The sequence below is a fragment of the Acinonyx jubatus genome, chromosome E4 (genome assembly GCF_027475565.1).
Source record: "Acinonyx jubatus isolate Ajub_Pintada_27869175 chromosome E4, VMU_Ajub_asm_v1.0, whole genome shotgun sequence".
NCBI lineage: Eukaryota > Metazoa > Chordata > Mammalia > Carnivora > Felidae > Acinonyx > Acinonyx jubatus.
Window position 1 is genome coordinate 31623661 of NC_069395.1, and position 12863 is coordinate 31636523.

General features: G+C 36.3%; 1 protein-coding gene across 1 annotated transcript in view; it reads right to left on the reverse strand.

Moving 5' to 3' along the window:
* Positions 1-12863, reverse strand: part of NEK7 (NIMA related kinase 7) — a 159838-nt gene that overhangs the window by 96992 nt on the left and 49983 nt on the right. The window contains exon 2 of the mRNA XM_053209466.1: positions 485-569. Within this exon, the coding sequence (XP_053065441.1) occupies positions 485-541 (57 nt within the window). The 5' untranslated portion in view covers positions 542-569. The remainder of the gene's footprint in view (positions 1-484; positions 570-12863) is intronic.

The window sequence follows — 12863 nt, forward strand, 5'->3', positions numbered from 1 at the left end:
TTCATTTTATGTTACGAAAACACAAGCAACCACCTAAAAGGAGAAACGCACCACTAATCAGAGAACATGAGAAAAGGAGCAATAATGGAAGGCAGCTGTGGATAATGCAGGATCAGCCACCAAAGCAAAGACAGGCACCACACATACGGGCACCCCCACTAGCTGGGCACAGCCTCACTTGTGTTCTTTTCTCTCTAAGCTTAATAATATTAACTCACAAAGCCTACCGGTCCTTCAATTAAAGTTAAAATCTAAAGCTGGGTTTTTTGTTTGTTTGTTTGTTTGTTTTTTTACATGTTGGTGCATTAGAACTAAGTATTCTAAAACACTATTTAAAATATAAACAATTCTGACTAAACTTGTAAATTCATAATTAGCATTTTTGGGGCTGTTTTATTTCCTAAAGGAACTGTAATTCTGTACACACACACACACACACACACACACACACACACACACACCAGCCTTCATTAGAACAAATTACCTGTGGCTGGAACTGGGGAACAGGTGGCCCTTGCATTCCTTGTGATTGCTCATCCATTGTCTGAAGCAATAAGAACTTTAGAACTCTGCAAAAATATAAAGTTGAAATTTAAATAATGCAATCATTACCAACTCATTTTGCTTATCATATTCCTGATGCTTGCATTCAAATATTAGACTTACCTAACGTTTCAGAAAGTATCCAAGAACATACCCCATACTCTTATACCTGCCATTTGCCAAATTCAAGCTCTGTTTAGCTAACACAAGTGGTAGATTTACTGTCCCAACTAAGTCCATTTCTCCAAAGTAGTATTATGTGCTTAGAAAATTCTATATTGTGAGATGAAATTTTCTCTTCTCCATTATAGCATATAGACCAAACAGACTTCCCCTTACCCTTGCCAATATGCAAAGATAATTACCATAATAGGCTTCCATAAATGTGGTAAATGTTATACATTCTAAAATGCACCTCATCTTCATATTCTAAAATGTTAGTGTTTTTGTTCTGTATGTCCAACTACAATTCTTACTGTAATTTTAGGTTTAAACTTAAAAGGCTAGTCCTCATGAGGTTGTTTACTCTTTTACGCATACTTTGCTTATAATTATTAAACATTCATCCATTAACTCCGTAAACATAAGACTAATTCTATGTCACCTACTGCACAAGGCTCAACTATTGAACTATAAGTGAGACACGGCTGTTGGCCCATCCAACAACACTGATTCTACACACTGTCAACTATTTCTAGGTTCCTTGTGTTATTTTATATGAAAATATAACTTATATGTTAAAAAACTAGGATCCATTGAAGTGGGATTAACAGAGAAACTAAAACACATCCTCACTTCATTATACTCTTTAAAAAACAATTAAAAAAATGACATGGGTCATTTGTATTGCAAATGTTTCATTCCATTCTATAATTTGTCTTTTCTAAAACCTTTTCAATGTCATCTTTTCCTTTATAATTAATACCTTTGTATACTATTTAAGAATTATTTCTCTACTCCAGGTTTTCATACATTAGTTTCTAATGTAAGCTTTATTGTTTTATCTTTCATGTTTAGATACATAATCGACCTGTAATTAAATTTTTATATCACATAATGTAAAGATAATATTTAGTTTTTTTCCATATGGATATCCAATTGATTCCAAATCATATACTGAAATGATTATCCTTCACCCCACACCCCTTTACACTACAACTCTGTCATCCTTGCCATTTATCAAATGAAAGCATAGATACACACACACACACACACACACACACACACACACACACACACTGCCAACTTACTGAACTCACTTATTAGTTCAAGTAGATTTTTGGTTATTCTTGCCTTATTGCAATGGCTAAAACGTCTAGTATGATGAACCTAAGTAAAGAGTAGACATCCTTTTCTTGTTCCTATCATGAGAAAAGTGTTGAGAAGGAAAAACTTGCCTTAACCATTCAAGGTTCTTCTAGCTTTTCTAAGAATCAAATTGAAATGAGACAGAATAACAGGAGAAAAAATTAGTAACATGTATACCTTCTATATACATAGGAGCAACTCAGGAAAACCAAGCAACTCCCTGAAATGGTCGAAGCCATCAACTTAAATACTGTCTTTAGGCAAAGACAAAAGATGTTGGGAGTCAGTTATGAGAGGTAACCAGGAAAAGCACAGTAGACAAGGTAAGATTGTTATACAGAATTAACTCATTACCTTCTCTATTAGTAAGTTTCTAGAAACTGGGTCAACCCTCCTTCCTGGTACAGCAAGTGAGACACCCTTACAAATGGAAATTTATATAAATAAATAAACAAACAAACAAACAAACACACACACACACACAAATATCTATGCAAAGGAGTAACTTCTACTTGGTTTTTGGAGCTTCTCATGTATTTGCAGTATCTTAAAAATAACCAGCTTAAAATAATCAATAGGCCAAAGTGGCATATCTTAGAAAAATATGTTCCCTTGCAAAACATTTCGCCATTAATGTGAGATGTATATTTTTCTTAGATGTCTTAATTTATCAGGTTGAGACAGTGTCCTTCTATTCTTACTTTGCCAGAAGATTTTGTATAGGGATACCTGGGTGGCTCAGGAAGTTAAGTGTCTGACTCTTGGTTTCGGCTCAGGTCATGATCTCATGATTTTGTGAGTTCAAGCCCCACATCAAGCTCTGTGCTGACAGTGAAGAGCCTGCTTGGGATTCCCTCTCTCCCCCTCTTTCTGACTCTCCCCCACTCATGCTGTCTCTCTCTCTCTCAAAATAAATAAACTTAAACATTTTATATAGATGTTAAATGCTTTCTCTCTATCTTTGATGGTGTATATATATATATATATTATATATATATATATATAATATATATATTGTTCATATATACATGCAAAGAAATATATATATATAGAAATAATAGTTCATTAAAATGTTGAAATATGGTGACTCATTTCTGAATGTTAAGCCAGTATTAACTTCTGGGATGAATCTCAGTCATGGTATATAATCATATTTATCTATTTTTGGATTGGTTTTGATTTAGTGTTGGATCCAAGGAGGGGAGGAGACTGAAGAAGAAAGAGAACCCTAGTAATGAATTAGAGTATCTTTTACAGTGAAATCCAAATCATTAAAATCAGCATTTCACATAGTATCCCACAGATAGTTTCACAAAACACTCCATGACAAAAAGGGTTTCCAGGTCAAAGACCTCTGTGAAATACTACTCATTATATAAATCACTCTTAGAGAGTCATAATAAATACTGACATACTAAAGGATCCAAACAGGCCTGTAGTTAATAAAAAACTTAAATTCATTTAAAACTTCATTCTGTTTAACTTAGTCAAAAAATGTTTTGTGTAACATTTTCTAATATCCCACACAGCTTGACTAATGCTAAGAACACACTTGAGAAGTTTGTACTAGATTATAATAAAATGGGTTTCCTCATACCTACTAATGAGTGACAATGTCTAAATAAATAAAATTACGAAGAAAAGAAGCTAAAGGAAAATGAAATTTTAAAAAAACAACATAAAACTCAAAGAAATCATATAAGTGATTTAACCTAACAATCTGCATAACAGGAAAATCACTTCTACAATATCCCTTGACAGAGGTCAAAAAGCCTCTGCTTGGAAAATTAACATCTGTATGAAATTCTCATATTTCATGTAAGCTTAATAAGTACAATGAATAAAGAGCAACAAAATTTTCTTTGCATAAAATCTAACATAGTTCCATGTGTCACTAGATTCTTAATGCTATTACAGAATAAGAATATTTATAGATTGGTTTCACACATTATCATATTTTCTTTTTTTTTTATTTTTTAATTTTTTTTTCAACGTTTTTTATTTATTTTTGGGACAGAGAGAGACAGAGCATGAACGGGGGAGGGGCAGAGAGAGAGGGAGACACAGAATCGGAAACAGGCTCCAGGCTCCGAGCCATCAGCCCAGAGCCTGACGCAGGGCTCGAACTCACGGACCGCGAGATCGTGACCTGGCTGAAGTCGGACGCTTAACCGACTGCGCCACCCAGGCGCCCCCACATTATCATATCTTCAAAGGCCAAAAATACTTATATTTTATCTATTTCCACTAATCTCTTCATAAATAAAATAAAAATATATTTTAATATATAAAATATGTTAAAGGGATATCCACTCTCACCGCTGTTGTTTAACATAGTGTTGAAGTGCTAGCATCAGCAATCAGACAACAAAAGGAAATCAAAGGCATCAAAACTGGCAAAGATGAAGTCAAGCTCTCACTTTTTGCAGATGACATGATATTATACATGGAAAATCCGATAGACTCCACCGAAAAGTCTGCTAGAACTGATACATGAATTCAGCGAGTTGCAGGATACAAAATCAATGTACAGAAATCAGTTGCATTCTTATACACTAATAAAGAAGCAACAGAAAGGCAAATAAAGAAACTGATCCCATTCACAACTGCACCAAGAACCATAAAATACCTAGGAATAAATCTAACCAAAGATGTACAAGATCTGTATGCTGAAAACAATAGAAAGCTTAATGAAGGAGAATGAAGATATAAAGAAATGGAAAAACATTCCGTGCTCATGGATTAGAAGAATAAATATTCTTAAAATGTCAATACTACCCAAAGCTATCTACACATTCAATGCAATCCCAATCAAAATTGCACCAGCATTCTTCTCGAAGCTAGAACAAGCAATCCTAAAATTCATATGGAACCACAAAAGGCCCCAAATAGCCAAAGTAATTTTGAAGAAGACGAAAGCAGGAGGCATCACAATCCCAGACTTTAGCCTCTACTACAAAGCTGTAATCATCAAGACAGCATGGCATTGGCACAAAAACAGACACATAGACCAATGGAATAGAATAGAAACCCCAGAACTAGACCCACAAAAGAATGGCCAACTAATCTTTGACAAAGCAGGAAAGAACATCCAATGGAAAAAAGACCGTCTCTTTAACAAATGGTGCTGGGAGAACTGGACAGCACCATGCAGAAGATTGAAACTAGACCACTTTCTTACACCATTCACAAAAACAAATTCAAAATGGATAAAGGACCTGAATGTGAGACAGGAAACCATCAAAACCCTAGAGAAAGCAGGAAAAGACCTTTCTGACCTCAGCCGCAGCAATTTCTTACTTGACACATCCCCAAAAGCAAGGGAATTAAAAGCAAAAATGAACTACTGGACCTCATGAAGATAAAAAGCTTCTGCACAGCAAAGGAAACAACCAACAAAACTAAAAGGCAACCAACGGAATGGGAAAAGATATTTGCAAATGACATATCGGACAAAGGGCTAGTATCCAAAATCTATAAAGAGCTCACCAAACTCCACACCTGAAAAACAAATAATCCAGTGAAGAAATGGGAAGAAAACATGAATAGACACTTCTCTAAAGAAGACATCAGGATGGCCAACAGGCACATGAAAAGATGCTCAACATCGCTCCTCATCAAGGAAATACAAATCAAAACCACACTCAGATATCACCTCACGCCAGTCAGAGTGGCCAAAATGAACAAATCAGGAGACTATAGATGCTGGAAAGAATGTGGAGAAACGGGAACCCTCTTGCACTGTTGGTGGGAATGCAAACTGGTGCAGCCACTCTGGAAAACAGTGTGGAGGTTCCTCAAAAAATTAAAAATAGACCTACCCTATGACCCAGCAGTAGCACTGCTAGGAATTTACCCAAGGGATACAGGAGTACTGATGCATAGGGGCACTTGTACCCCAGTGTTTACAGCAGCACTCTCAACAATAGCCAAATTGTGGAAAGAGCCTAAATGTCCATCAACTGATGAATGGATAAAGAAATTGTGGTTTCTATACACAATGGAGTACTACGTGGCAATGAGAAAGAATGAAATATGGCCCTTTGTAGCAACATGGATGGAACTGGAGAGTGTGATGCTAAGTGAAATAAGCCATACAGAGAAAGACAGAAACCATATGTTTTCACTCTTATGTGGATCCTGAGAAACTTAACAGAAACCCATGGGGGAGGGAAGGAAAAAAAAAAAGAGGCTAGAGTGGGAGAGAGCCAAAGCATAAGAGACTCTTAAAAACTGAGAACAAACTGAGGGTTGATGGGGGGTGGGAGGGAGGGGAGGGTAGATGATGGGTATTGAAGAGGGCATCTTTTGGGATGAGTGCTGGGTGTTGTATGGAAACCAATTTGACAATAAATTTCATATATTAAAAAATAAAATTAAAATAAAATTTAAAATAAAATAAAATAAAATAAAATAAAATAAAATAAAATAAAATAAAATAAAATAAAATATGTTAAATATATATTCAACCTTCTAGATTATAAATTCCATGTTGCAGGGACCTATATATTTGTCAGCCACAGTTGTATCCCCAGTGCTCAAGTCAATGCTCAGCACAAAACAGGTGCTGAATATTTAATTAATGAATACATGTATGTCTGTCATAAAAACATCAAATAATTACTGTTACAGTTTAATAAATCTAAAGTCAATGATGAGAATAATCATTATCAAATTCAACAAATTTGGCCACCAATCTTCAATCAAAAAAAGCTGCCCAAAGAAGGTGCTATCTAAATCGGGTTTTAAATAATGAAGAGGAAAAGTTAACAAGGTTTAGATGACCAAGGAAGAGAGGAATTCTGGGAAAAGGAAAAAAAGATATCGAAATACCCAAAAGCAGAACACAACATCTTACAAAGTAGCTTCAAAGTAAAGTTGACAGGTAGTAGGAGATAGGTGGTGGAGAGTTAGTAGCAGGTTACATTAACAACACAGGTGTCAGTTCATGAAAAAACTGTTAGGGTATTTACTCTATCCAGTTGGTATCAGAGAGCTAATGTTGAGTTTCAAGCGGCCAAGAGAAAGAATTTCACTATTTTTGAAAGACAGTCTTTCTTGCCATGTGACTGAGTAGAGGGGTTCCCAACCATAAGCAACACCAGTTAAGAAGCTACTGCAACAGTCAAGAAATGATAAGGCTGCTTGCCACATCCTCTTTCTTGACCTTGCCCAGCTTTCAACAAAATTGACTATCTCACTTTCGTAAAATGTTCTGTGGTCCCATATTCTTCTGACTTTTCTCCTACACTACAGCTATTCTTTCTAAGTTCCTAACATTTATGTTGAAGTGCTCTAATATTTAAATCTTCTTTTGGAGGGGGAGGGGCACCTGGCTCAGTCAGTTGAGAGTCCCCACTCTTGATTTTGGCTCAGGTCATGATCCCAGAGTTGTAGGACTGAGTCCTGTGTCGGGCTCCACAATGGGCACAGAGCCTGATTAATAAGACTCTCTCTCTCCCTCTGCTCCTCTCCCCTGTTCGATCTCTCTCAAAAATAATAATAATAATTCTTTTTTTAAAATCTACTGTCTCTGCTGAAGTTATCCTACCCAGTACCGTGACTTTGGATACCATCTCTATATGATTACTCTGAAATTTGTATCTCTACCATAGGTGTATGTTCTGAGCTCTGAGCTACAAACACCAATATCCAATCTCCCACGCTGAATAGAGGATTCCATCTCCCATCTCCCAAGATATGCTTCACCATCTACTCAGTTGGTCCAGCCCCCAAATTCTCAAGCTTCTGGGTCTCTAGACCTCTATATATGAGGATCCCAAAGACCTTTGGTTCACGTTGGTCATGACTATCAATATTTCCCATTATCAAAGTTAAAACTGAAAAATGCTTAAAACACATACTAATCCATTTACAAATAACAGCAATAACTGTTACACGTTTCTATATAACATATTTTTATGAAAAATAGATACATTTTAAAAAACTAGAAGAGGGGTACCTAGGTCGCTCAGTCAGTTAAGCGTCCAACATCAGTTCAGGTTATGATCTCATAGTTTGTGGGTTCCAGCCCCGCATCAGGCTCTGTGCTGATAGCTCAGAGCCCGGAGCCTACTAGATTCTGTGTCTCCCACTTTCTCTCTCTCTCCCTCTTTCTCTCAAAAGTAAACACTAAAAAAAAAAATTTAATAATACATGAGTAAATAATTAGAAGAGAGGCACTGTCTTACATTTTGCAAGTTTCTTTAATGTCTGCAGAGCAGCAGCTTCAATCTGTTCAAATATGTTGTTTTGGCAGAAGCATATTTTTAAAAATCTGGTCTTCCACAAATGTATAGTTGGAAAATAGAGGAACATTTTAATATCCAATGTGGATATCACTGTGGATATTCTCCTTTGATAATACACCAAACTTGACAGGTGGCAAATTCTTTTTTTTAAGTATTTTATTATTTTTATTTTGAAAGAGAGTGAGTGTGTATGGGGAGCCCAAGCAGGCTCCCCACTGTTAGTGCAGAGCCAGATGCAGGGCTCAAACCCACAAACCATGAGATCATGACCTGAGCTAAAATCAAAAGTGGGACGCTTAACCAGCTGACCCACCCAGGCACCCCAACAGGTGGCAAATTCTTACAGGTTAACTGCAATGTGGACTCTCAAATCAATATACTTCTATACTCTGTTAAAATCCAGTGAACTTAAATTGGGGCGCCTGGGTGGCGCAGTCGGTTAAGCGTCCGACTTCAGCCAGGTCACGATCTCGCGGTCCGTGAGTTCGAGCCCCGCGTCGGGCTCTGGGCTGATGGCTCGGAGCCTGGAGCCTGTTTCCGATTCTGTGTCTCCCTCTCTCTCTGCCCCTCCCCCGTTCATGCTCTGTCTCTCTCTGTCCCAAAAATAAATAAACGTTGAAAAAAAAAATTAAAAAAAAAATCCAGTGGTCTCTCTTGCTCTTTGAAAAGACCTTTTACTCATGGTTGATTTTGTAATACCATGCATTGGTCATCTGGAAGATTTTACTTTACTGGGTTACTCAGATCATCGAAATGTTGACCATTTTCATTATACGAATCAAAAAAAAAATTCATTCATTAATGACACAACTAATCTCCTTTAAATACCAGGAAGATGTCAAGGTCATAGTGATGAACATAACTTCCCCAAAATTCCAATCAGTTTGAAAGTTTGATACTTATCGTTAGTAACAAATAACGTCAGTTGTTTTCCTTTAAATGAATGGCACTTAATTTTCAAGAAAATGTCTACAAAACACCCACGCTTGAATAACCAAAGTTTGTCTTTCAGTCATTCTTTCAAGCAAAACTGATGTTCCATGAAAATAGCAGCTACTCAGCTTGCTCTTCCAATAACTGCACGAATGCTTTTCCTTGATACAACTTTGATTTACTGCAGTAGTACTTTAAGTATACTTCCTGTTTCATCACACATACTAAGTCATGTATTCCGTGGTTGAGAAATAATAAAAAATAACACTCTAATAATAACACTCATCAATAACATTTAAAAATGAAAGTCACATTTCTTATTATAATTACAGAACATTCTTTCCATGTAAAGAATACAAAGACTAGTACAGTCTAGTCTGTGCACTGATTCAAGCTAAGACATCAGAGGTTTTAAAGATAATGTCTTAGTATTACAAAAACTGCCTGATCTTGCAGACCACATGAGACAGCCTCTAGGACCCCACCCAACCTTTTGCCCCCGCCATCCCCAGAAGTCTATAGATCATACTTTCAGAAGAGGAGGTCTAATCAAAAACCTAAAATTCATTCTTTATTCTTTTTTTTTCCCCCTCACCTCCCTGTTCCTCATATCCAACACATCAGTAGGGGCCATTTGTTCTACTTCCAAAATACATCTCAGATTTGTCCATGGTACTCTATCACCACAAATAAGACCCGACAAGGTATCATTATATCTCCAACAGGGACTACTATGATAGCCTACTAATTGGTCCTCTTTTCTATCATTCTGTTCAACAGTGATATTTTGAAAACATAAATCAACAAAACATACCCGCTGCATGTAAGACTAAAATCCCAACTCCTTGCCAAATACTGCAAAACCCTGTAAATAATCTCCTGACTACCTCTTCTATACTTGCTCATCCCAACCTCTCACTGTCTACCTTCCAGCAATGCTGAACCCCCTTCTCTTCTTTAAACCTGCTAAGCCCTCCTTCCCAGCATCAGGGCCTTGTACTTGCTGTTCTCTAGGCCTAGAATCCCTGATCCGCTGGCTCAAAATCAGGCCTACCCTAACAGCCCTCTCCAGAGTAGTACCCTCCTCTCCATTATCTTTCACATCATCACTCTTGTTTCTACTGAGCAATTACAATAATCTGTAACTATCTTGTTCATTTTTTTTTACTTGTTTATTATCTATCTCCTCTGCCATAACGCAAGCAAACACAAAGGCAGGAACTTATTTTATTTCCTGCTACATTCCCCAGCAAGTACCTGGCAAAAATATGGGCACTTAATAAACATCTGCTGAATGAATGAAAAATGAATGTAAATGAGGAATACAGTATATATTTTAAAGCTGCTTATGTTTGGACTTTTAGGACTTATGACTGATCAGTTGTAGTTGATAATAGAAAAGGAAGTGAAAGATGACACCAAAAGTCATCTTTGTGGGGGACGGGAGGACATAGTGATAGCACCATCCAAACTAGACAACAGAGGACAAATCAAAATAGGGTGGGTGTTAGGATGGGCAAGACGCAGGATAAGGACAATACAGGAAAAACTAATTGTGAATTATTAGGAGAAAGACTATAAAGTTTGTAACAGCTAAATTTTGCCAAGTATAATCTTTGGGGAAGGGGAGTTCAATACATTGTCTTGTAATTCTCATACAGTTAGTTGTTTATTAGCTTAGGCTTTTCAATGTGTTTGAAAACAGTTCTTCTCTTGAGCATATTACATACAGGTCCCCCAAATCTTCCAAATACCACAAACATTTTTACAGATAGCCACAAACTCAGTGCACATTAAAGTCTTCCCCTATTCTTGTGTATAGTTACATATTTTGCAGGAAATAAAACTACAAAATTAGGCACCTGAATTTGAGATGTAAAAGCTAACTCAATGACAAAACTACTTAGTTTCAAAAAATTGTATGTCAGTGGACTAAACTTCATAATTCATATGACCCCGGTAAGAAAATTATTAAGCAAAATATAATATACTTACATATTAAAAATAATAAATAAGGGGCGCCTGGGTGGCTCGGTCGGTTAAGCAACCGACTTGGGCTCAGGTCCTGATCTCACGGTTCGTGAGTTTGAGCCCCGCATCGGGCTCTGTGCTGACAGCTCGGAGCCTGGAGCTGCTTCGGATTCTGTGTCTCCCCCTCTCTCTGCCGCTCCCCCACTCATGCTCTGTCTCTCTCTCTCTCAAAAATAAATAAACATTAAAAAAATTAAAAATAATAATAATAATAAATAAAATAGCCTTCAGAGACACTATATCAGATATAGTGAGATTATATATATCTTAATCTGCTAAAATATATTACAGCACCATTTCCTAAATAAAAATACCTTTCCTAGTTCCCATTTTAATACACATATAATATATAAATCCTTGAGATAATTATAAGCAAATTAAACATGCTAAGTGTGTACTTTTTTCCTATAATCAAGCAAGTGACATTTACATATGAGACAACACAAAGAAAATTAAGTAGAAGTACCTAACATCATACATTTCTGTGTTATCATGAGTAAGTTTTTAAGAGCTACTAAGATACTATCAGATCTTTGAAGAGAACAATGAGCATTACAATCTCAACATTTATAATGAAAAACATTAAAGTAACCAAGCACTCAGTCTTGGCTTCTAAATGCCACTCTTCACTTGGAGGAGTCACCTTTTTGGAGAAATGGTTGATTCCAGTACTGAGGCTAGGAAAGCACAAGCCAAGTCTAAACATCATGTTGTGCCATAAAACACAGTAATATGTAACGAACAATGTGGATATGTCAAAAGGAGATAGAAACTAGCTTGATCATTCCTACTGGCTACACGTGGAACAATTTGAGAATAACAGATGATAATGCACTAAATAAAATAAGAACTTGTGAGCCTATAAAGATATAAATAAAGAGTGAAAAGGGGAAAGCTATTCCTTACAAGATAATGTTACCTCATAGAGAAAGAATGATGGAATTAAAAAATCACGCTTTACCAGTCATCAGGGAAACAACTGATCCAGGCAAGAGTCATCAATAGATACTATGCTAGAGGAACAAGTTATTTTCAGTGTCTAAAAGTATCTAACCCCCCCCACACACAATTACAAATAATAATAATAATAATAATAATAATAATAATAATAATTACAAAAGGACAGGATAATTTTATAGTAGAGAACCTTAGTTAAATGATCAAAGCTAAATCCAGTAATAGAACATAAAAAGATCATGTGCCTCTAAATATAATACACTTAGAAGAAACGTAATTTGTGTTATTTCTGCCAGAAATGCAAACTTTAAACTTAAACATAAGGAAATACCAAGTAAACCTAAATTAGGTACACCTATAAAGTAACTGGCCTCTACTCCCCAAAACTGTCAATTGTCTTAAAAGGCAAAGAAGTACTGAAGAACTGTTCGAGACTCAGAGGCCAAAGAGACACAAGGAGTGCAAGCAAGGTACAATCCAGGATTTTCAATTTCTATAAAGGAGACTATAGGGACAATCTGAAGGTCTGTATGTTAGTAACAATACTAAAGCAACATCAACGTCCTGACTTTTATAATTGTACAGTGGATATGTGAGCATACGTCTTTGTTTTTAGAAAATGCACAATGAGGTACTTTGGGGTAAGAAGGGCATCAACTAATCTCAAATGTTTCATTTTTATATACATTTATACTGTTGTACATATACACAGTAAAACAAATGTGATAAAATCTTTAATTTTTTTAATGTTTATTTATATTTTGAGACAGAGAGACAGAGCGTGACTGGGGAGGGGCAAAGAAAGAGAGGGAGACACAGAATCCGAAGCAGGCTCCAGGC